Source organism: Apostichopus japonicus, chromosome 8 (assembly GCF_037975245.1).
Source record: "Apostichopus japonicus isolate 1M-3 chromosome 8, ASM3797524v1, whole genome shotgun sequence".
Classification (NCBI taxonomy): Eukaryota; Metazoa; Echinodermata; class Holothuroidea; order Aspidochirotida; family Stichopodidae; genus Apostichopus; species Apostichopus japonicus.
The window spans coordinates 39,420,188-39,446,998 of NC_092568.1; the positions used below are offsets into that span (position 1 = coordinate 39,420,188).

General features: G+C 30.6%; 1 protein-coding gene across 1 annotated transcript in view; it reads left to right on the forward strand.

The window, feature by feature from the left end:
- Window positions 1–26,811, forward strand: part of LOC139970607 (THO complex subunit 1-like) — a 50,439-nt gene that overhangs the window by 5,838 nt on the left and 17,790 nt on the right. The window contains exons 10-38 of the mRNA XM_071976423.1: window positions 262–264; window positions 663–665; window positions 3,122–3,124; window positions 3,946–3,948; window positions 4,365–4,367; window positions 5,625–5,627; window positions 6,880–6,882; window positions 7,299–7,301; window positions 8,136–8,138; window positions 8,551–8,553; window positions 8,971–8,973; window positions 10,231–10,233; window positions 11,069–11,071; window positions 12,744–12,746; window positions 13,579–13,581; window positions 13,994–13,996; window positions 14,412–14,414; window positions 14,826–14,828; window positions 15,246–15,248; window positions 16,087–16,089; window positions 18,175–18,177; window positions 18,590–18,592; window positions 19,005–19,007; window positions 19,420–19,422; window positions 19,835–19,837; window positions 20,647–20,649; window positions 21,068–21,070; window positions 22,140–22,175; window positions 26,113–26,148. Of these exons, the coding sequence (XP_071832524.1) occupies window positions 262–264; window positions 663–665; window positions 3,122–3,124; window positions 3,946–3,948; window positions 4,365–4,367; window positions 5,625–5,627; window positions 6,880–6,882; window positions 7,299–7,301; window positions 8,136–8,138; window positions 8,551–8,553; window positions 8,971–8,973; window positions 10,231–10,233; window positions 11,069–11,071; window positions 12,744–12,746; window positions 13,579–13,581; window positions 13,994–13,996; window positions 14,412–14,414; window positions 14,826–14,828; window positions 15,246–15,248; window positions 16,087–16,089; window positions 18,175–18,177; window positions 18,590–18,592; window positions 19,005–19,007; window positions 19,420–19,422; window positions 19,835–19,837; window positions 20,647–20,649; window positions 21,068–21,070; window positions 22,140–22,175; window positions 26,113–26,148 (153 nt within the window). The remainder of the gene's footprint in view (window positions 1–261; window positions 265–662; window positions 666–3,121; window positions 3,125–3,945; window positions 3,949–4,364; window positions 4,368–5,624; window positions 5,628–6,879; window positions 6,883–7,298; window positions 7,302–8,135; window positions 8,139–8,550; window positions 8,554–8,970; window positions 8,974–10,230; window positions 10,234–11,068; window positions 11,072–12,743; window positions 12,747–13,578; window positions 13,582–13,993; window positions 13,997–14,411; window positions 14,415–14,825; window positions 14,829–15,245; window positions 15,249–16,086; window positions 16,090–18,174; window positions 18,178–18,589; window positions 18,593–19,004; window positions 19,008–19,419; window positions 19,423–19,834; window positions 19,838–20,646; window positions 20,650–21,067; window positions 21,071–22,139; window positions 22,176–26,112; window positions 26,149–26,811) is intronic.

The following is a 26,811-nucleotide window of genomic DNA, read 5'->3' on the forward strand; positions in this document are numbered from 1 at the left end:
AAATGATCATCGATTACATAGATTGTTATGTCAGTAAATAGAGATAATTAATTTGAAGCGAATTTGTAACTCTAACAATATTCATTGATGTTGTGAGCTAGTGAGGTTAAGAAATGAGAGCAGCGGAAAATTTACCGAAACTAGTTGTTACAGTTATAGTAAAGTGACATTTTAAAGTCACTGTGCTTGCGTGTTTACTATTTTCTCTATAAAATGATGATTTGTTTGTTTTCTTCTTTCCATTTATTCGTTTCTTTACAGCCAGTAAGTTTTGATCATGATTATCATTTGTAGAACCGTGTTATTTTCTATTCCCATGAGGGAAATCAATTTCCTGTAAATTCTTTATTTTATACACAATTTAAATGAAATATTATAAATTAGCACAACTTTGGTAACGCACCATTTAATACAATAAACTGGTCATCGATTACATATATTGTAATGCCATAAAGAGAAATGATTGTTGTGAAATGAATTTGTAAAGCTAACATTATTCATTGATGATGTGAGATAGTTAAGTTAAGGGCCAAAAGCAGCGGAAGAGTTGCGGAAAACTAGTTGCTACAGTTATAGTCAATGTGCTTGTGTTTTTACTATTTTCTCTATAAAATGATGATTTGTTTGTTTTTTCTTCTTTCCATTTATTCGTTTCTTTATAGTCGGTAAGTTTTAATCATGATTATCATTTGTAGATGTAAGTTTAGGGGTTTTCTGTACTGGCGTGCCCTCCCAAAAGTATGATGACTCAGGGGAGAGAAGTTGTAAAGATAACGCAGGAACAAAAGATTAACGGTATACTTGAATAATTTAATAACAATTAACTGGAGCAAACTAAATATAAAATATAATTTACTTACAAGTCACAAGCTCACTTCACACATACACATATAACTCAAACATACTCACTCGCTCACAAGTGTTGACCGGTCAACCATCCGTATTCACTCCCTCATTCGTAAGCTCTCCAAACATTTTCAAACACAAGAAATTCTCTCACACCACACGCACACACTCACACAAGTTACACACACGCAACACAATCAACGCGCCGCGCCCGATACATTTAAAAACCTCCGTTACGTTATTAAACAGCGATGCATCGATACAAGCGCACCATAGCCTAACGCTACACTATATACATGTACGCCCACACAAGAAAACGCCTATCGTTATAATCGCTCATTTACACTCTTTCCACCTGAAACGCAGACTTCTCCTGAAGTCTAAAAAACGCCTATCGTTATAATCGCTCATTTACAACACAGACTAAAAATAGTGACATTCCTCGCTACCAAGAAGGTGGTAGTTACTTATGCCTAGGCTTAGACAGCCAGTTTGACTCAAAGTCCTTCTCTCTCACACGGAGCTCGAGTCCGTAACAATTGTAGTAATCGAGATCAGCCACTTCTTATCAAACTCCACATAACAGGACTACTTAGAATAAAAAATAAAAATAAAAATTTCATAAATAACCACAACACCGCATGCATCGTGTATGGGCGCACACATATGAACAGCTTTACAGGTCTATGGCAAATTTGCATCGATGCATCAGAAAATCATCCTAAAATTTGTAATTGTCTTAAAAATTGTCACACATTCGGAATAAACTAATCAATGAGCTAATTAAACCCACCCCAGGTCAAAGACAGTGGTGTCCGTTGTGATTGCATTAGTTCCAAAACGAGGCGGCGGAAATCCTTTATTACTCCTTTCTGATCTTCTTATTTGAGTAGAATTTGTTATTTTCTCAACCGCATTTTCTTGTGGCTTTTTCTCTTCGATTTCTTGATTGGCCTCCTCCAAGTATATAGTGCATGCATGACTTTTTCTTTCAGGTTGGGGACGTTTAATTTTCTATCATCATCCGGTTTCATGTCTTCCTGGAAGCTGCACAATTTCAGCTCGTTTCTGTGGATTACTCGTTCCTTTCCTTTTCCATTCTCAGGAAGTATCACATATACTGGTATTTCCGGGGTAGGTTGCTTTGTTATGGTGTAGGCATAGACATCCTCCTCCCACTTATCTTGGATTTTGCATCTCCCCCTGACTTTCCTTTTGCAATTTTTGTTTAATTCCTTTTAATATGATTTAATAATTTAATACGATATTGAAATAAAATCTTGAATGTAATTCGTTAACAACTTCACTTGTTCACTCCTCTCTCAACCAAAATTACGTACGTGCCTCTGCGAAATCTTTAAAACTAAGCCAGCACTCCAACACTTCTGACACCAATGTAAATTTAGGGGTTTTCTGTGCTGTCGTGCCCTCCCAAAAGTATGATGACTCAGGGGAGAGAAGTTGTAAAGATAACGCAGGAACAAAAGATTAACGGTATACTTGAATAATTTAATAACAATTAACTGGATCAAACTAAATATAAAATATAATTTACTTACAAGTCACAAGCTCACTTCACACATACACATATAACTCAAACATACTCACTCGCTCACAAGTGTTGACCGGTCAACCATCCGTATTCACTCCCTCATTCGTAAGCTCTCCAAACATTTTCAAACACAAGAAATTCTCTCACACCACACGCACACACTCACACAAGTTACACACACGCAACACAAGCAACGCGCCGCGCCCGATACATTTAAAAACCTCCGTACGTAATTAAGCAGCGATGCATCGATACAAGCGCACCATAGCCTAACGCTACACTATATACATGTACGCCCACACAAGAAAACGCCTATCGTTATAATCGCTCATTTACACAGAACCGTGTCATGATCTATTCCCATGAGGGAAATCAATTACTGTAAATTCTTTATTTTATACACAATTTAAATGAAATATTATAAATTTACACAACTTTGGTAACGCACGATTTAATACAATAAATTGGTCATCGATTACATAGATTGTAATGCCACGAAGAGAGATGATTGTTGTGAAATGAATTTGTAAAGCTAACATTATTTATTGATGATGTGAGCTAGTTAGGTTAAGGGCCAAAAGCAGCGGAAGAGTTGCGGAAAACTAGTTGTTACAGTTATAGTAAACTGACATTTTAAAGTCTATGTGCTTGTGTTTTTGCTGTTTATTAATATTAAATGATGATTTGTTTGTTTTTCCTTTCCATCTATTCGATTCTTTGTAGGAGGTCAGTTTTGATCATGATTAACATTTGTAGAACCGTGTCATGATCTATTCCCACAAGGGCAATCAGTTACTGTAAATTCGTTATTTTCACATTAAACTGCAATGAAATATAATAATTAGCAAAACTTTGTTAACGCACGATTTAATACAATAAAATGGTCATCGATTACATAGATTGTAATGCCATGAAGAGAGATGATTGTTGTAAAATGAATTTTAAATCAAACAATCTTCATTGATGTTGTGAGCTAGTCAAGTTTAGACAGAAGTAGCGAAAAAGTTACGGAAAACTATATGTCACAGCTATAGTAAACTGAAATTTTAAAGACACCGTGTTTGTGTTTTTTTTCTGTTTTCTATATTACATGAGGATTTGTTTGTTTTCTTCTTTCCATCAATTCGATTCTTTGTAGTTGGTAAGTTTTGATCACGATTAACATTTGTAGAACCGTGTCATTATCTATTCACACGAGGGCAATCAGTTACTGTAAATTCTTTATTTTCATACACAATTTGAATTATAAATTATAACTAGCACAACTTTGGTAACGCACGATTTAATACTATGAAAATGTCATCGATTACATAGATCGCAATGTCAATGAATAGAGATAATTAATTTGAAGCGAATTTGCAACTCTCACATTCTTCATTGATGTTGTGAACTAGTGAGGTTAAGAGCCAAAAGCAGCGGAAAATTTACCGAAAAACAGTTGTTACAGTTATCATAAACTGACATTTTAAAGTCACTGTGCTTGTGTTTTTACTGTTTTTCCCTACTATATTATGATTTTTTTTTTCCATCTATTCGTTTCTTTGTAGTGGGTAAGTTTTGATGATGATCGACAATTGTAGAACCTCATTATTATCGATTTCCACGAGGGCAATCAATTACTGTCAAAACAATTATTTTCATACACAATTTGAATTAAATATTATAATTAGCACAACTTTGGTAACACACAATTTAATACAAAGAAAATGGTCTTCGATTACATAGATAGTTATGTCAATGAATAAAAATAATTAATTTGAAACGAATTTGTAATTCTAACATTATTCATTGATGTTGTGAGCTAGTCAAGTTTAGACAGAAGATGCGAAAAAGTTACGGCAAACTATATGTCACAGCTATAGTAAACTGACATTTTAAAGACACTGTGTTTGTGTTTTTTTTCTGTTTTCTATAGTATATGAGGATTTGTTTGTTTTCTTCTTTCCATCTATTCGATTATTTGTAGAAGGTAAGTTTTTATCAACATTATCATTTGTAGAACCGTGTCATTTTCTATTCCCATGAGGGCAATCAGTTACTGTAAATTCTTTATTTTCATACACAATTTGAATTAAATATCATAATTAGCACAACTTTGGTAACACACAAGTTAATACAATAAAATGGTCATCGATTACATAGATCGTAATGTAAAGGAAAAGAGATAATTAATTTGAAGCGGATTTGCAACTCCAACATTATTCATTGATGTTGTGAGCTAGTGAGGTTAAGAGATAAAAGCAGCGGAAAATTTACCGAAACTATTTGTTACAGTTATAGTAAGCTGATATTTTAAAGTGACTGTGCTTGCGTGTTTACTATTTTCTCTATAAAATGATGATTTGTTTGTTTTCTTCTTTCCATTTATTCGTTTCTTTATAGCCGGTAAGTTTTCATCATGATTATCATTTGTAGAATCGTGTTATTTTCTATTCCCAAGAGGGCAATCAAATTCCTGTAAATTCTTTATTTTATGCACAATTTGAATGAAATATTACACTAAGCACATCTTTGGAAACGCACGTTTAAAAGCAGATAATACAATCGAATGGTCATCAATTACATAAATGGTATTGTCATGAACAGAGATGATTGTTGTGAAATAAATTTGTAAATCTACCCTTCTTCATTGATGTTGTGAGCTAGTCAAGTTAAGAGCTAAAAGCAGCGCAAAAGTTACGGAAAACTAGTTGTCACAGCTATAGTAAACTGGCATTTCAAAGTCACTCTGCTTGTGTTTTTACTAGTTTTCCCTATTATATGATGATCTGTTTTTGTTTTTCTTTCCATATATTCGTTACGTTGAAGCTGGTAAGTTTTGATGATGATCGAGAATTGTAGAACCGTGTTCATATCTATTCTCACGAGGGCAATCAATTACTGTAAATTCTTTATTTTCATACACAATTTGAATTATATATTATAATTAGCACAACTTTGGTAACGCACAAGTTAATACAATAAAATGGTCATCGATTACATAGATCGTAATGTCGATGAATAGAGATGACTAATTTGAAACGAATTTGTAACTCTAAAATTATTAATTGATGCTGTGACATAGTGAGGTTAAGGGCAAAAATCAGCGGAAAAGTTACGGAAAACAGGTTGTTGTAGTTACAGTAAACTGATATTTTAAAGTCACTGTGCTTACGTGTTTAATGTTTTTTTCTATTATATGATGATTTTTTTGTTCTCTTCTTTCCATCTATTCGATTATTTGTAGGAGGTAAGTTTTTATCATGATTAACATTTGTAGAACCGTGTCATGATCTATTCCCACAAGGGCAATCAATTACTGTAAATTCTTTATTTTCATACACAATTTAAATGAAATATTATAAATTAGCACAACTTTGGTGGCGCACGAGTTAATACAATAAAATGGTCATCGATTACATTGATCGTAATGTCAGTAATTAGAGATAATTAATTTGAAGCGAATTTGCAACTCTAACAATATTCATTGATGTTGTGAGCTAGTGAGGTTAAGATATGAAAGCAGCGGAAAATTTACTGAAATTAGTTGTTACAGTTATAGTAAAATGACATTTTAAAGCCACTGTGCTTGCGTGTTTACTATTTTCTCCATAAAATGATGATTTGTTTGTTTTCTTCTTTCCATTTATTCGTTTCTTTATAGCCGGTAAGTTTTGATCATGATTATCATTTGTAGATTCGTGTTATTTTCTATTCCCATGAGGGAAATCAATTTCCTGTAAATTCTTTTTTTTATACACAATTTAAATGAAATATTATAAATTAGCACAACTTTGGTGGCGCAAGAGTTAATACAATAAAATGGTCATCGATTACATTGATCGTAATGTCAGTAAATAGAGATAATTAATTTGAAGCGAATTTGCAACTCTAACAATATTCATTGATGTTGTGAGCTAGTGAGGTTAAGATATGAAAGCAGCGGAAAATGTACTGAAACTAGTTGTTACAGTTATAGAAAAATGACATTTTAAAGCTATTGTGCTTGCGTGTTTACTATTTTCTCTATAAAATGATGATTTGTTTGTTTTCTTCTTTCCATTTATTCGTTTCTTTATAGCCGGTAAGTTTTGATCATGATTATCATTTGTAGATTCGTGTTATTTTCTATTCCCATGAGGGAAATCAATTTCCTGTAAATTCTTTTTTTGATACACAATTTAAATGAAATATTATAAATTAGCACAACTTTGGTAACGCACGATTTAATACAATAAACTGGTCATCGATTACATAAATGATAATGCCATGAAGAGAGATGATTGTTGTGGAATGAATTTGTAAAGCTAACATTATTCATTGATGATGTGAGCTAGTTAGGTTAAGGGCCAAAAGCAGCGGAAGAGTTGCGGAAAACTAGTTGTTACAGCTATAGTAAACTGACATTTTAAAGTCAATGTGCTTGTGTTTTTACTGTTTATTTCTATTAAATGATGATTTTCTTCTTTTTTTTTGCTTTCCATCTATTCGATTCTTTGTAGGAGGTAAGTTTTGATCATGATTAACATTTGTAGAACCGTGTAATGATCTATTCCCACAAGGGCAATCAATTACTGTAAATTCTTTATTTTCAAACAAAATTGCAATGAAATATAATAATTAGCAAAACTTTGTTAACGCACGATTTAATAGAATAGAATGGTCATCGATTACATAGATTGTAATGCCATGAAGAGAGATGATTGTTGTGGAATGAATTTGTAAAGCTAACATTATTCATTGATGATGTGAGCTAGTTAGGTTAAGGGCCAAAAGCAGCGGAAAAGTTACGGAAAACTATGTGTCACAGCTATAGTAAACTGAAATTTTAAAGACACCGTGTTTGTGTTTTTTTTTCTGTTTTCTTTATTATATGAGGATTTGTTTGTTTTCTTCTTTCAATTCATTCGTTTCTTCATAGCCGGTAAGTTTTGATCATGATTATCATTTGTAGAACCGTGTCATGATCTATTCCCACAAGGGCAATCAATTACTGTAAATTCTTTATTTCCATACACAATTTGAATTATATATTATAATTAGCACAACTTTGGTAAAACACAAGTTAATACAATAAAATGGTCATCGATTACATAGATCGTAATGTCAGTAAATAGAGATAATTAATTTGAAGCGAATTTGCAACTCTAACAATATTCATTGATGTTGTGAGCTAGTGAGGTTAAGATATGAAAGCAGCGGAAAATTTACCGAAACTATTTGTTACAGTTATAGTAAAATGACATTTTAAAGTCACTGTGCTTGCGTGTTTACTATTTTCTCTATAAAATGATGATTTGTTTGTTTTCTTCTTTCCATTTATTCGTTTCTTTATAGCCGGTAAGATTTCATCATGATTATCATTTATAGATTCGTGTTATTTGCTATTCCCATGAGGGAAATCAATTTCCTGTAAATTCTTTTTTTTTTATACACAATTTAAATGAAATATTATAAATTAGCACAACTTTGGTAACGCACGATTTAATACAATAAACTGGTCATCGATTACATAAATGATAATGCCATGAAGAGAGATGATTGTTGTGAAATGAATTTGTAAAGCTAACATTATTCATTGATGATGTGAGCTAGTTAGGTTAAGGGCCAAAAGCAGCGGAAAAGTTACGGAAAACTATATGTCACAGCTATAGTAAACTGAAATTTTAAAGACACCGTGTTTGTGTTTTTTTCCTGTTTTTTCTATTATATGAGGACTTGTTTGTTTTCTTCTTTCCATCTATTCGATTCTTTGTAGGAGGTAAGTTTTAATCACGATTAACATTTGTAGAACCGTGTCATGATCTATTCACACGAGGGCAATCAGTTACTGTAAATTCTTTATTTTCATACACAATTTGAATTATAAATTATAACTAGCACAACTTTGGTAGCGCACGATTTAATACTATGAAAATGTCATCGATTACATAGATCGTAATGTCAATGAATAGAGATAATTAATTTGAATCGAATTTGCAACTCTTACATTCTTCATTGATGTTGTGAACTAGTGAGGTTAAGAGCCAAAAGCAGCGGAAAATTTACCGAAAATAGTTGTTACAGTTATCATAAACTGACATTTTAAAGTCACTGTGCTTGTGTTTTTACTGTTTTTCCCTACTATATTATGATTGTTTTTTTCTTCTTTCCATGTATTCGTTTCTTTGTAGTGGGTAAGTTTTGATGTGGATCGACAATCGTAGAACCGTGTTATTATCTATTTCCACGAGGCCAATCAATTACTGTAAATTCTTTATTTTCATACACAATTTGAATTAAATATTATAATTAGCACAACTTTGGTAACGCACAATTTAATACTATCTAATGGTCTTCGATTACATAGATCGTAATGTCAATGAATAGAAGTAATTAATTTGAAACGAATTTGTAACTCTAACATTATTCATTGATGTTGTGAGCTAGTCAAGTTTAGACAGAAGAAGCGAAAAATTTACGGAAAACTATCTGTCACAGCTATAGTAAACTGACATTTTAAAGACACCGTGTTTGTGGGTTTTTTTTTTCTGTTTTCTATATTATTTGAGGATTTGTTTGATTTCTTCTTTCCATCTATTCGATTTTTGTAGAAGGTAAGTTTTTATCAACATTAACGTTTGTAGAACAGTGACATTATCTGTTCACACGAGGGCAATCAGTTACTGTAAATTCTATATTTTCATACACAATTTGAATTAAATATTATAATTAGCACAACTTTGGTAACACACAGGTTAATACAATAAAATGGTCATCGATTACATAGATCGTAATGTAAAGGAAAAGAGATAATTAATTTGAAGCGGATTTGCAACTATAACATTATTCATTGATGTTGTGAGCTAGTGAGGTTAAGAGATAAAAGCAGCGGAAAATTTACCGAAATTATTTGTTACAGTTATAGTAAACTGATATTTTAAAGTCACTGTGCTTGCGTGTTTACTATTTTCTCTATAAAATGATGATTTGTTTGTTTTCTTCTTTCCATTTATTCGTTTCTTTATAGCCGGTAAGTTTTGATCATGATTATCATTTGTAGAATCGTGTTATTTTCTATTCCCAAGAGGGCAATCAAATTCCTGTAAATTCTTTATTTTATGCACAATTTGAATGAAATATTACACTAAGCACATCTTTGGAAACGCATGTTTAAAAGCAGATAATACAATCAAATGGTCATCAATTACATTAATGGTATTGTCATGAACAGAGATGATTGTTGTGAAATAAATTTGTAAATCTACCCTTCTTCATTGATGTTGTGAGCTAGTCAAGTTAAGAGCTAAAAGCAGCGCAAAAGTTACGGAAAACTAGTTGTCACAGCTATAGTAAACTGGCATTTCAAAGTCACTCTGCTTGTGTTTTTACTAGTTTTCTCTATTATATGATGATCTGTTTTTGTTTTTCTTTCCATATATTCGTTACGTTGAAGCTGGTAAGTTTTGATGATGATCGAGAATTGTAGAACCGTGTTCATATCTATTCTCACGAGGGCAATCAATTACTGTAAATTCTTTATTTTCATACACAATTTGAATTATATATTATAATTAGCACAACTTTGGTAACGCACAAGTTAATACAATAAAATGGTCATCGATTACATAGATCGTAATGTCGATGAATAGAGATGACTAATTTGAAACGAATTTGTAACTCTAAAATTATTAATTGATGCTGTGACATAGTGAGGTTAAGGGCAAAAATCAGCGGAAAAGTTACGGAAAACAGGTTGTTGTAGTTACAGTAAACTGATATTTTAAAGTCACTGTGCTTACGTGTTTAATGTTTTTTTCTTAAATATGATGATTTGTTTGTTCTCTTCTTTCCATCTATTCGATTATTTGTAGGAGGTAAGTTTTTATCATGATTAACATTTGTAGAACCGTGTCATGATCTATTCCCACAAGGGCAATCAATTACTGTAAATTCTTTATTTTCATACACAATTTGAATTAAATATTATAATTAGCACAACTTTGGTAACACACAAGTTAATACAATAAAATGGTCATCGATTACATTGATCGTAATGTCAGTAAATAGAGATAATTAATTTGAAGCGAATTTGCAACTCTAACAATATTCATTGATGTTGTGAGCTAGTGAGGTTAAGAGATAAAAGCAGCGGAAAATTTACCGAAATTAGTTGTTACAGTTATAGTAAAATGACATTTTAAAGCCACTGTGCTTGCGTGTTCACTATTTTCTCTATAAAATGATGATTTGTTTGTTTTCTTCTTTCCATTTATTCGTTTCTTTATAGCCGGTAAGTTTTGATCATGATTATCATTTGTAGATTCGTGTTATTTTCTATTCCCATGAGGGAAATCAATTTCCTGTAAATTCTTTTTTTGATACACAATTTAAATGAAATATTATAAATTAGCACAACTTTGGTGGCGCACGAGTTAATACAATAAACTGGTCATCGATTACATAAATGATAATGCCATGAAGAGAGATGATTGTTGTGAAATGAATTTGTAAAGCTAACATTATTCATTGATGATGTGAGCTAGTTAGGTTAAGGGCCAAAAGCAGCGGAAGAGTTGCGGAAAACTAGTTGTTACAGCTATAGTAAACTGACATTTTAAAGTCAATGTGCTTGTGTTTTTACTGTTTATTTCTATTAAATGATGATTTTCTTCTTTTTCTTTTGCTTTCCATCTATTCGATTCTTTGTAGGAGGTAAGTTTTGATCATGATTAACATTTGTAGAACCGTGTAATGATCTATTCCCACAAGGGCAATCAATTACTGTAAATTCTTTATTTTCAAACAAAATTGCAATGAAATATAATAATTAGCAAAACTTTGTTAACGCACGATTTAATAGAATAGAATGGTCATCGATTACATAGATCGTAATGCCATGAAGAGAGATGATTGTTGTGAAATGAATTTTTAAATCAAATATTCTTCATTGATGATGTGAGCTAGTCAAGTTTAGACAGAAGTAGCGAAAAAGTTACGGAAAACTATATGTCACAGCTATAGTAAACTGACATTTTAAAGACACCGTGTTTGTGGGTTTTTTTCTGTTTTCTTTATTATATGAGGATTTGTTTGTTTTCTTTTTTCCATTCATTCGTTTCTTTATAGCCGGTAAGTTTTTATCATGATTATCATTTGTAGAACAGTGTCATTATCTATTCACACGAGGGCAGTCAAGTACTGTAAATTCTTTATTTCATACACAATTTGAATTAAATATTATTATTAGCACAACTTTGGTAAAACACAAGTTAATACAATAAAATGGTCATCGATTACATAGATCGTAATGTAAAGGAAAAGAGATAATTAATTTGAAGCGGATTTGCAACTATAACATTATTCATTGATGTTGTGAGCTAGTGAGGTTAAGAGATAAAAGCAGCGGAAAATTTACCGAAATTATTTGTAACAGTTATAGTAAGCTGATATTTTAAAGTGATTGTGCTTGCGTGTTTACTATTTTCTCTATAAAATGATGATTTGTTTGTTTTCTTTTTTCCATTTATTCGTTTCTTTATAGCCGGTAAGTTTACATCATGATTATCATTTGTAGAATCGTGTTATTTTCTATTCCCAAGAGGGAAATCAAATTCCTGTAAATTCTTTATTTTATGCACAATTTGAATGAAATATTACACTAAGCACATCTTTGAAAACGCATGTTTAAATGCAGATAATACAATCAAATGGTCATCAATTACATTAATGGTATTGTCATGAACAGAGATGATTGTTGTGAAATAAATTTGTAAATCTACCCTCGTTCATTGATGTTGTGAGCTAGTCAAGTTAAGAGCTAAAAGCAGCGCAAAAGTTACGGAAAACTAGTTGTCACAGCTATAGTAAACTGGCATTTCAAAGTCACTCTGCTTGTGTTTTTACTAATTTTCTCTATTATATGATGATCTGTTTTTGTTTTTCTTTCCATATATTCGTTACGTTGAAGCTGGTAAGTTTTGATGATGATCGAAAATTGTAGAACCGTTATAATATCTATTTCCCCGAGGGCAATCAATTACTGTAAATTCTTTATTTTCATACACAATTTGAATTATATATTATAATTAGCACAACTTTGGTAACGCACAAGTTAATACAATAAAATGGTCATCGATTACATAGATCGTAATGTCGATGAATAGAGATGACTAATTTGTAACGAATTTGTAACTCTAAAATTATTAATTGATGCTGTGACATTGTGAGGTTAAGGGCAAAAATCAGCGGAAAAGTTACGGAAAACAGGTTGTTGCAGTTACAGTAAACTGATATTCTAAAGTCACTGTGCTTACGTGTTTAATGTGTTTTCTATTATATGATGATTTGTTTGTTCTCTTCTTTCCATCTATTCGATTATTTGCAGGAGGTAAGTTTATGTTATGATTAAAGTTTGTAGAACCGTGTCATTAACTATTCCCACGAGGGCAATCAATTACTGTAAATTCTTTATTTTCATACACAATTTGAATTATATATTATAATTAGCACAACATTGGTAACACACAAGTTATTACAATAAAATGGTCATCGATTACATAGATCGTAATGTCAGTAAATAGAGATAATTATTTTTGAAGCGAATTTGCAACTCTAACAATATTCATTGATGTTGTGAGCTAGTGAGGTTAAGAAATAAAAGCAGCGGAAAATTTACCGAAACTATTTGTTACAGTTATAGTAAAGTGATATTTTAAAGTCACTGTGCTTGCGTGTTCACTATTTTCTCTATAAAATGATGATTTGTTTGTTTTCTTCTTTCCATTTATTCGTTTCTTTATAGCCGGTAAGTTTTCATCATGATTATCATTTGTAGATTCGTGTTATTTGCTATTCCCATGAGGGAAATCAATTTCCTGTAATTTTTTTTATATATACACAATTTAAATGAAATATTATAAATTAGCACAACTTTGGTAACGCACGATTTAATACAATAAACTGGTCATCAATTACATAAATGATAATGCCATGAAGAGAGATGAATGTTGTGAAATGAATTTGTAAAGCTAACATTATTCATTGATGATGTGAGCTAGTTAGGTTAAGGGCCAAAAGCAGCGGAAGAGTTACAGAAAACTATGTGTCACAGCTATAGTAAACTGACATTTTAAAGTCTATGTGCTTGTGTTTTTACTGTTTTTTTCTATCATATGATGTTTTTTTTTTTTTTTGCTTTCCATCTATTCGATTCTTTGTAGGAGGTAAGTTTTGATCATGATTAACATTTGTAGAACCGTGTAATGATCTATTCCCACAAGGGCAATCAATTACTGTAAATTCTTTATTTTCAAACAAAATTGCAATGAAATATAATAATTAGCAAAACTTTGTTAACGCACGCTTTAATAGAATAGAATGGTCATCGATTACATAGAATGTAATGCCATGAAGAGAGATGATTGTTGTGAAATGAATTTTTAAATCAAATATTCTTCATTGATGTTGTGAGCTAGTCAAGTTTAGACAGAAGTAGCGAAAAAGTTACGGAAAACTATATGTCACAGCTATAGTAAACTGACATTTTAAAGACACCGTGTTTGTGTTTTTTTCTGTTTTCTATATTATATGAGGATTTGTTTGTTTTCTTCTTTCCATTTATTCGGTTCTTTGTAGAAGGTAAGTTTTGATCACGATTAACATTTGTAGAACCGTGTCATTATCAATTCACACGAGGGCAATCAGTTACTGTAAATTCTTTAGTTTCATACACAATTTGAATTATAAATTATAACTAGCACAACTTTGGTAACGCACGATTTAATACTATGAAAATGTCATCGATTACATAGATCGTAATGTCAATGAATAGAGATAATTAATTTGATGCGAATTTGCAACTCTTTCATATTTCATTGATGTTTTGAACTAGTGAGGTTAAGAGCCAAAAGCAGCGGAAAATTTACCGAAAAAATAGTTGTTACAGTTATCATGAACTGACATTTTAAAGTCACTGTGCTTGCGTGTTTTTACTGTTTTTCCCTACTATATTATGATTGTTTTTTTTTTTTTCCATCTATTCGTTTCTTTGTAGTGGGTAAGTTTGATGATGATCAACAGTTGTCGAACCGTGTTATTAACTATTCCCAAAAGGGCAATCAGTTACTGTAAATTCTTTATTTTCATACACAATTTGAATTATAAATTATAACTAGCACAACTTTGGTAACGCACGATTTAATACTATGAAAATGTCATCGATTACATAGATCGTAATGTCAATGAATAGAGATAATTATTTTGAAGCGAATTTGCAACTCTTACATTCTTCATTGATGTTGTGAACTAGTGAGGTTAAGAGCCAAAAGCAGCGGAAAATTTAACGAAAATAGTTGTTACAGTTATCATAAACTGACATTTTAAAGTCACTGTGCTTGTGTTTTTACTGTTTTTCCCTACTATATTATAATTGTTTTTTTCTTCTTTCCATGTATTCGTTTCTTTGTAGTGGGTAAGTTTTGATGTGGATCGACAATCGTAGAACCGTGTTATTATCAATTTCCACGAGGCCAATCAATTACTGTAAATTCTTTATTTTCATACACAATTTGAATTATATATTATAATTAGCACAACTTTGGTAACGCACAATTTAATACTGTCTAATGGTCTTCGATTTCATAGATCGTAATGTCAATGAATAGAAATAATTAATTTGAAACGAATTTGTAACTCTAACATTATTCATTGATGTTGTGAGCTAGTCAAGTTTAGACAGAAGAAGCGGAAAAGTTTACGGAAAACTATATGTCACAGCTATAGTAAACTGACATTTTAAAGACACCGTGTTTGTGTTTTTTTTTTCTGTTTTCTATATTATATGAGGATTTGTTTGTTTTCTTCTTTCCATCTATTCGATTCTTTGTAGAAGGTAAGTTTTTATCAACATTAACATTTGTAGAACAGTGTCATTATCTGTTCACACGAGGGCAATCAGTTACTGTAAATTCTTTATTTTCATACACAATTTGAATTAAATATTATAATTAGCACAACTTTGGTAACACACAAGTTAATACAATAAAATGGTCATCGATTACATAGATCGTAATGTAAATGAAAAGAGATAATTAATTTGAAGCGGATTTGCAACTATAACATTATTTATTGATGTTGTGAGCTAGTGAGGTTAAGAGATAAAAGCAGCGGAAAATTTACCGAAATTATTTGTTACAGTTATAGTAAACTGATATTTTAAAGTCACTGTGCTTGCGTGTTTACTATTTTCTCTATAAAATGATGATTTGTTTGTTTTCTTCTTTCCATTTATTCGTTTCTTTATAGCCGGTAAGTTTTCATCATGATTATCATTTGTAGAATCGTGTTATTTTCTATTCCCAAGAGGGCAATCAAATTCCTGTAAATTCTTTATTTATACACAATTTGAATGAAATATTACACTAAGCACATCTTTGGAAACGCATGTTTAAAAGCAGATAATACAATCAAATGGTCATCAATTACATTAATGGTATTGTCATGAACAGAGATGATTGTTGTGAAATAAATTTGTAAATCTACCCTTCTTCATTGATGTTGTGAGCTAGTCAAGTTAAGAGCTAAAAGCAGCGCAAAAGTTACGGAAAACTAGTTGTCACAGCTATAGTAAACTGGCATTTCAAAGTCACTCTGTTTGTGTTTTCACTAATTTTCTCTATTATATGATGATCTGTTTTTGTTTTTCTTTCCATATAATCGTTACTTTGTAGCTGGTAAGTTTTGATGATGATCGAGAATTGTAGAACCGTGTTATTATCTATTCCCACAAGGGCAATCAATTACTGTAATTTTTTTTTTATACACAATTTGAATTATATATTATAATTAGCACAACTTTGGTAACACACAAGTTAATACAATAAAATGGTCATCGATTACATAGATCGTAATGTCAGTAAATAGAGATAATTAATTTGAAGCGGATTTGCAACTATAACATTATTCATTGATATTGTGAGCTAGTGAGGTTAAGAGATAAAAGCAGCGGAAAATTTACCGAAATTATTTGTTACAGTTATAGTAAACTGATATTTTAAAGTCACTGTGCTTGCGTGTTTACTATTTTCTCTATAAAATGATGATTTGTTTGTTTTCTTCTTTCCATTTATTCGTTTCTTTATAGCCGGTAAGTTTTCATCATGATTATCATTTGTAGAATCGTGTTATTTTCTATTCCCAAGAGGGCAATCAAATTCCTGTAAATTCTTTATTTTATGCACAATTTGAATGAAATATTACACTAAGCACATCTTTGGAAACACATGTTTAAAAGCAGATAATACAATCGAATGGTCATCAATTACATTAATGGTATTGTCATGAACAGAAATGATTGTTGTGAAATAAATTCGTAAATCTACCCTTCTTCATTGATGTTGTGAGCTAGTCAAGTTAAGAGCTAAAAGCAGAGCAAAAGTTACGGAAAACTAGTTGTCACAGCTATAGTAAACTGGCATTTCAAAGTCACTCTGCTTGTGTTTTTACTAGTTTTCTCTATTATATGATGATCTGTTTTTGTTTTTCTTTCCATATATTCGTTACGTTGAAGCTGGTAAGTTTTGATGATGATCGAGAATTGTAGAACCATGATAATATATATTCCCCCAAGGGCAATCAATTACTGTAATTTTTTTTTTTATACACAATTTGAATTATATATTATAATTAGCACAACTTTGGTAACACACAAGTTAATACAATAAAATGGTCATCGATTACATAGATCGTAATGTCAGTAAATAGAGATAATTAATTTGAAGCGAATTTGTAACTCTAACAATATTCATTGATGTTGCGAGCTAGTGAGGTTAAGATATGAAAGTAGCGGAAAATTTACCGAAACTCTATAGTTGTTACAGTTATAGTAAAATGACATTTTAAAGCCATTGTGCTTGCGTGTTTACTATTTTCTCTATTAAATGATGATTTGTTTGTTTTCTTCTGTCCATTTATTCGTTTCTTTATAGCCGGTAAGTTTTCATCATGATTATCATTTGTAGATTCGTGTTATTTTCTATTCCCATGAGGGAAATCAATTTCCTGTAATTTTTTTTTTTATACACAATTTAAATGAAATATTATAAATTAGCACAACTTTGGTAACACACGATTTAATACAATAAGCTGGTCATCGATTACATAAATGATAAAGCCATGAAGAGAGATGATTGTTGTGAAATGAATTTGTAAAGCTAACATTATTCATTGATGATGTGAGCTAGTTAGGTTAAGGGCCAAAAGCAGTGGAAGAGTTGCGGAAAACTAGTTGTTACAGTTATAGTAAATTGACATTTAAAGTCAATGTGCTTGTGTTTTTACTGTTTATTTCTATTATATGAATATATATATATATTTTTTTTGCTTTCCATCTATTCGATTCTTTGTAGGAGGTAAGTTTTGATCATGATTAACATTTGTAGAACCGTGTAATGATCTATTCCCACAAGGGCAATCAATTACTGTAAATTCTTTATTTCCAAACAAAATTGCAATGAAATATAATAATTAGCAAAACTTTGTTAACGCACGATTTAATACAATAAAATGGTCATCGATTACATAGAATGTAATGCCAAGAAGAGAGATGATTGTTGTGAAATGAATTTTTAAATCAAATATTCTTCATTGATGTTGTGAGCTAGTCAAGTTTAGACAGAAGTAGCAAAAATGTTACGGAAAACTATATGTCACAGCTATAGTAAACTGAAATTTTAAAGACACCGTGTTTGTGTTTTTTTTTTTTCTATTATATGAGGATTTGTTTGTTTTCTTCTTTCCATCTATTCGATTCTTTGTAGGAGGTAAGTTTTGATCACGATTAAAATTTGTAGAACCGTGTCATTATCTATTCACACGAGGGCAATCAGTTACTGTAAATTCTTTGTTTTCATACACAATTTGAATTATAAATTATAACTAGCACAACTTTGGTAACGCACGATTTAATACTATGAAAATGTCATCGATTACATAGATCGTAATGTTAATGAATAGAGATAATTAATTTGAAGCGAATTTGCAACTCTTACATTCTTCATTGATGTTTTGAACTAGTGAGGTTAAGAGCCAAAAGCAGCGGAAAATTTACCAAAAAATAGTTGTTACAGTTATCATAAACTGACATTTTAAAGTCACTGTGCTTGTGTTTTTACTGTTTTTCCCTACTATATTATGATTTTTTCTTCTTCTTTCCATGTATTCGTTTCTTTGTAGTTGGTAAGTTTTGATGATGATCAACAATTGTCGAACCGTGTTATTAACTATTCCCACGAGGGCAATCAGTTACTGTAAATTATTTATTTTCATACACAATTTGAATTATAAATTATAACTAGCACAACTTTGGTAACGCACGATTTAATACTATGAAAATGTCATCGATTACATAGATCGTAATGTCAATGAATAGAGATAATTAATTTTAAGCGAATTTGCAACCCTTACATTCTTCATTGATGTTGTGAACTAGTGAGGTTAAGAGCCAAAAGCAGCGGAAAATTTACCGAAAATAGTTGTTACAGTTATCATAAACTGACATTTTAAAGTCACTGTGCTTGTGTTTTTACTGTTTTTCCCTACTATATTATGATTGTTTTTTTCTTCTTTCCATGTATTCGTTTCTTTGTAGTGGGTAAGTTTTGATGTGGATCGACAATCGTAGAACCGTGTTATTATCAATTTCCACGAGGCCAATCAATTACTGTAAATTCTTTATTTTCATACACAATTTGAATTATATATTATAATTAGCACAACTTTGGTAACGCACAAGTTAATACAATAAAATGGTAATCGATTACATAGATCGTAATGTCGATGAATAGAGATGACTAATTTGAAACGAATTTGTAACTCTAAAATTATTAATTGATGCTGTGACATAGTGAGGTTAAGGGCAAAAATCAGCGGAAAAGTTACGGAAAACAGGTTGTTGTAGTTACAGTAAACTGATATTTTAAAGTCACTGTGCTTACGTGTTTAATGTTTTTCTATTATATGATGATTTGTTGTTCTCTTCTTTCCATCTATTCGATTATTTGCAGGAGGTAAGTTTATATTATGATTAAAGTTTGTAGAACCGTGTAATGATCTATTCCCACAAGGGCAATCAATTACTGTAAATTCTGTATTTTCAAACAAAATTGCAATGAAATATAATAATTAGCAAAACTTTGTTAACGCAAGATTTAATACAATAAAATGGACAGCGATTACATAGATGGTATTACCATGAAGAGAGTTGATTGTTGTGAAATGAATTTTTCAATCAAACATTCTTCATTGATGTTGTGAGCTAGTCAAGTTTAGACAGAAGTAGCGAAAAAGTTACGGAAAACTATTCGTCACAGCTATAGTAAACTGACATTTTAAAGACACCGTGTTTGTTTTTTTTTCTGTTTTCTATATTATATGAGGATTTGTTTGTTTTCTTCTTTCTATCTATGCGATTCTTTGTAGGAGGTAAGTTTTTATCATGATTAACATTTGTCATTATCTGTTCCCACGAGGGCAATCAGTTACTGTAATTTTTTTTATTTTCATACACAATTTAACTAGCACAACTTTGGTAACGCACGATTTAATACTATGAAAATGTACTCGATTACATAGATCGTAATGTCAATGAATAGAGATAATTAATTTGATGCGAATTTGCAACTCTTACATTCTTCATTGATGTTTTGAACTAGTGAGGTTAAGAGCCAAAAGCAGCGGAAAATTTACCGAAAAATAGTTGTTACAGTTATCATGAACTGACATTTTAAAGTCACTGTGCTTGTGTTTTTACTGTTTTTCCCTACTATATTTTGATTGTTTTTTTTTTCTTCTTTCCATCTATTCGTTTCTTTGTAGTGGGTAAGTTTTGATGATCAACAATTGTCGAACCGTGTTATTAACTATTCACACGACTGCAATCATTTACTGTAAATTCTTTATTTTCATACACACTTTGAGTAATAAATTATAACTAGCACAACTTTAGTAACGCACGATTTAATACTATGAAAATGTCATCGATTACATAGATCGTAATGTCAATGAATAGAGATAATTAATTTGAAGCGAATTTGCAACTCTTACATTCTTCATTGATGTTGTGAACTAGTGAGGTTAAGAGCCAAAAGCAGAGGAAAATTTACCGAAAAATAGTTGTTACAGTTATCATAAACTGACATTTTAAAGTGACTGTGCTTGTGTTTTTACTGTTTTTCCCTACTATATTATGATTGTTTTATTTTTCTTCTTTCCATGTATTCGTTTCTTTGTAGTGGGTAAGTTTTGATGATGATCGACAATAGAAGAACCTTATTATTATCTTTTTCCACGACGGCAATCAATAACTGTAATTTTTTTAATTTTCATACACAATTTGAATTATAAATTATAACTAGCACAACTTTGGTAACGCACGATTTAATACTATGAAAATGGTCTTCGATTAAATAGATCGTTATGTCAATGAATAGAAATAATTAATTTGAAACTAATTTGTAACTCTTACATTATTCATTGATGTTGTGAGCTAGTCAAGTTAAGACAGAAGAAGCGAAAAAGTTACGGAAAACTATATGTCATTGCTATAGTAAACTGACATTTTAAAGACACCGTGTTTGTGGGTTTTTTTTCTGTTTTCTATATTATATGAGGATTTGTTTGTTTTTTTCTTTCCATCTATTCGATTATTTGCAGAAGGTAAGTTTTGATGATGATCGACAATTGTAGAACCGTGTTATTATCTATCCCCACGAGGGCAATCAATTACTGTAATTTTTTTTAATTTTCATACACAATTTGAATGAAATATTATAATTAGCACAACTTTGGTAACACACAATTTAATACAAATATAATGGTCTTTGATTACATATATATATATATATATATATATATATATATATATATATATATATATTTAAACATATATATATATATAAACATATATATATATAAACATATATATATATAATTGAGATCGTAGTGAGTTGGCAAAACATGAACAGTGAAAAACCTTCCAGTGTCCACCGGGATTCGAACCCGGGCCTCCCGCTTTGTACGCGGACACCCTAACCAACTAGGCAATGGACGCTGATTGTATGTCTAGAGGTTCGTAACCGGTAAGGAAGGTCGTGATTCCTCTGTAGGCGTTTGTCACCTGTATCAAACAATACTTACTTAGTTTTGGTGACATATTTTGCCTTAATCTAGAGATCAAACATGATCCTTACAAACTCGAAATCATTTGTGATTCCTTAAGCCGGATCTCGAAAGAGATACTTTGAACAGACTTTATGTTAGAGAAATGGAGGTAAACGACAAAGTCAAATGAACATATATATAATTGAAATCGCACTGAGTTGGAAAATCAAGATATATCGATATATATATATATATATATATATATATATATATATATATCGATATATATATATATATATATATATATCAATATATATATATATATATATATGTATATATATATATATATAAATATATATATATATATATATGTATATATATATATATATATCAAAATATATATATATATATATATATATACATATATATATATATATATATATATATATGTATATATATATATGTATATATATATCTATCTATATATATATATATTTATATATAATTATATATAATTGTATATATATATATATATAATAGAAAATTGATCAAACTCATAAGGATTTATTGCTGTAATGGTACTGTAATGTGTTAGTTTATCTCAGTACTTTCTTCACGTTTACAGAACCACAACAACGCGGATCAGAGTGATCCTACGCAGGTATTGAAATCTTTGGTTTTTGGTACCGATGAGGGATATTGTTTAGCTTTAATAACATATGACGCCTTTTGATGAATCTCGAATGAAATTCAATCACGTTGGTTTGCTTGAAGCTACACAGGAATTTCAAGTAAACGCGAATAATGGGAATGACGTAAGACTTCTACGAACAAAATATCGGACCATTATAGTGACACAGAAAATAGCTTCCGACCACCATGGTTCTTACAATAATAGCAAGATAACAAACGTATAGAGGGAAAAGCCTTGTAGTGATACAAATATTAAAGTATAGCTCTATAGTAAAATAAAATCAGTTTAATTTGTTAACAAGTTTTCATTAGAAAAGCAAATCAATTTTGCATATATATATAGGTTTATATATATATGTTTTTATATATATATGTTTATATATATATATATATATATATATATATATATATATTTAATATATATATATATATAAATATATATATATATGTATATATATATATATATATATATACATATACATATATATATATATATATATATATATATATATATATATATATATATATATATATATATAAAATCAAAACGAATGATATGTTGAAAAGCAAAAAGGTAGTAAAATAACTAAAACATACAGCCATAGCAACTACGGGTACGTGTAATTTTATAGTCCTCTTTCAAAAACACCACCACGGAAATCAATTATTGTTAATTCTTTATTTTCAAAGTCGATGAAAACTAGTTGTTTCAGTTAACACTTTATGAACATAAAATAAGATACACGGTTTACACACAATAGAAAATTGAACTGCCTCATTCAGATTTAATTGCTGTAATGCTATTATACCGATGAGGGGATATCCTTCAGCTACAGTTAACAGTAATGCCTTTTGATGGATCTTGAATGAAATTCAATAACGTTGGTGTGCTTGAAACTATGCATGCTTTTCAAGAAAAAGTAAATAATGGGAATGGGAATTGCGAATTACGAATGGGCATTACGAACAAAATATATCAAAGCATCAAAGTGACAAAGAAAATAGCTTCCGTAAGATGAAGGCCAGCTGGGATATAGCTCAGTTAGCGTGCCCACTTTATATTTTACTGATATCTGCAAGCACGAATAGTTTTTCAAAAGTTTTAGTTTAAAGTAATAACGGAGCATGTTATGCACTTGGACACTCGCATTGTTGACGCTGGGAGGTAAATATATCTTTCGTTAACCTTCTTCTAGTACTGGAGTTATTCAGGGATCGTATATTTAACTTAATATTCTCGACCATGTTCGTATCGGTAAAACTTAACTAGGGTCCGCTATCCTACTGCACAGATTATGCCGGGAGAGGGGAGCCCTGGTCTAACGTTATGTTGAAAAGACATACTGTGGGTTATAAATATTTATATTTAACTCTTTTTATTGAAAATGATTTTTTATAAATAATCTGCAGGACTTACTTAAGGGTCAGTTTGACATTAATATTTTTAAGGAATGTAATACTTAAGAGATTATTCTAGGAGCCTGATAAGGGTAATCAGATAAGGGGGCTCACATACACAAGGTGGTGATTATGTTCTGAAAGAGCGCCCTTTCTTTCAGCTAAGATGGCGGTTCCATGTAACGTTAAATTTATATTATTGTATATGTATACAGGGTGAGGTTCTTAACGTGTATTAACAGCGTAGGGTCATCGTGTGAATCTATATTTCTAAGTGTTTTTTCAATATCATCAGTATTCTCTTTATTTTACTTTTAACCGTTAAGACTTAAGAGGTATGTTCTCTTATCATATTTAAGGTCATGACTACCCACTTAAAGGGCGGATAGTACAGTTTTAGCTTTAAAGTGATAGTATGCCTATTAGTTAAGATATTTTCCTTCCCTTTGACCAAATTCAAAGGTTTGTATTAATTTCGCGCTGCACTATCCGAGTTAGTGTTGTTTTACTAAAATGTTATAACTTAAAGCAGTATATATGTTTGGTAGTTAAGCCGTATATGGACAATATTCTTTTGTTTAGTATTAAGTTGTTGCTATTGACAGACGTGTCAGGGACGCACTGTTTTCTCTATTATAAGATACATTTTGCTTTTCTCTTCCCTCTTCTTTTGTTTCTTGCAGAGAGTAAGTTTTTTTAAATATTAAAGTTTGTAGATACCTGTCGTTTATCTCTTCCCCTTTCAAAAAAAACATCAGGGAAATAAAGTCCTGTTGAATTTTATATTTTTATACACAATTTGACATGTTCTGACATGTGTCTGTATTACATGACGCTTAGTTCTTTCTTCTTTCGCACTATTTGCTCCTGAGTAGACAGTAAGCTTTTTTATGATTAACGTTTGAATATTTGTATCACTATCTATTCCCTTTCAAAGAAACTACCAGTGAAATCATTTCCCATTATTCCTTATTTAAATACATGATTTTAATGCAATATAACCATTTCCAAAAATTTGTAATGCACAAATAATTTAATAACATGTTTATTTATGATAAGAGTCGCAGTGTCTTTCAAATTTAAACGATTGCAATGAAATGAATTTGTAAATTTGACATTTAACCATTGAAGATTTGAGCTAGTGAGGTGATGAACTTAGCTGTTTTAGTTATAATGCAAATATATTTTTAAATCATTGTGTTTTTTGTATATGTTTTCTGTATTACATGACGCATACATCTGTTCTTATTTCTATATATTTGCTCCTGTGAAGCTAGTAAGTTTTATTTTTCATGATTAACGTTTGAATATTGGTATCACTGTCTATTTGCTTTCAAAGAAACTACCATGGAAATCATTCCTTTCTATTCCTCATTTAAATATATAACTTGTTAATTCTTTATTTCTGTACATAATTTAAATGAAATATGATTTATTTCACAATATACTGTAAATGTAATTTAATAATATATTTATCGATTATATGCATAGTAGTGTGAATTAAATAGACCAATTGCTAGTAAATGGTGTACAACTTTAACATGTTACCATAGATCATATGAACAAGTGAGGCGACTAATCAAAACTAGATAGAAGCTAAGAAAACCTAGTTTTTTAGTTTCACAAAGCTTACATTGTAAAATATTCTGTGTTTGCGTGTTTACTGTTTTTGGTCTATTGGATCATAATTTGTTACTTTCTACATTATATATATATACATATATATATATTCGAATCCCGGGGTTCCAATCCCGGGCCTTCCGCTCTGTACGCGCACACCCTAACCACTACAACTCATATCGATTTTCATTTATATATATTCATTTGCCTTTGTCGTTTACCTCCATTGCATTAACATAAAGTCTGTTCAAAGTATTTTTTTCGAGATCCGGCTTTAGGAATCACAAATGATTTCGAGTTTGGTTGGCATCATGTTTGATCTCTAGAGTAAGGCAAAATATGTCACCAAAAACAGAAGTAGTATTGTTCGATACAGGTGACAAACGCCTACAGTGGAATCACGACCTTCTTTACCGATTTCGAACCTCTGGACATACATTTAGCGTCCATAGCATAGTGGTTAGGGTGTCCGCGTACAGAGCGGAAGGCCCGTGGTTCGAATCCCGGTGGAGGCTGAAAGTTCACTGTTCTTGATTTTCCAACTCATTACGATCGAATTTCATTTATATATTATATTATATTATATATATATATATATATATATATTTATTTATATTTATATATATATATAAACATATATATATATAGATATTTATATATTATAGAATATATATATATATATATATATATATATATATATATATATATAAACAACCCTATCCCCAAAAGGTGAAATATTTTTGTGTGTTGGTGGGATTTAACCAACAAAAAATAGATAGATAGTTACGTTTTGTAGAAAATTGAACTGCCTTATTTGGATTTATGTGTTTTATTTGTTTGGATTAATGTGTTCATTTTATCTCAGTGTTTCTTTTTCACTTTTACAGAACTGTAACATCGCTGTTGAAACAGAGACTTTAGAGGTATTGAAATATTTGTCTATTGGTATTGATGAGGGAATATTGTTTAACTACATTTAACATTTACGCCTTTTGATGAATCTTGAATGATATTCAATAATGTTGGTTTCCCTGAAGCTATACAGGCATTTCAAGAAAACGCGAGTAATGGGAATGGGAAGGACGAATGATCAATACGAACAACAACTATTTACAAGCGTGTTTATACATATGTCGTATAGCTATATAGCTTTTGAATCCGACAATATATATATATATATATATATATATATATATATATATATATATATATATATATATATATATATATATATATATATATTTACAAGGGGAAATAAAAAATCTTCCCCTATCAACTCTGTTAGTTACCTTGGATGTTTCTTCATTATACACAAATATCTCTAACGAAGAAGGCATTTCGGCCTGCACAAAAGCATTCAAACCGAAACGTGGCAAAACCCCCACGAAGAAAGAATTGGCCGAATTGGTGCAACTTATCTTGACCAGCAATAATTTGGTATTTGGCAACAAACACTACCTCCAAATTCATGGCACCGCAATTGGTACCAAATAGCACCGTCTTTTGCCAACATCTTTATGGGAAACCTCGAGAAAGAATTTCTATCTCGACAAAACTTAAAACCACACACGTGGTTACGTTTCATT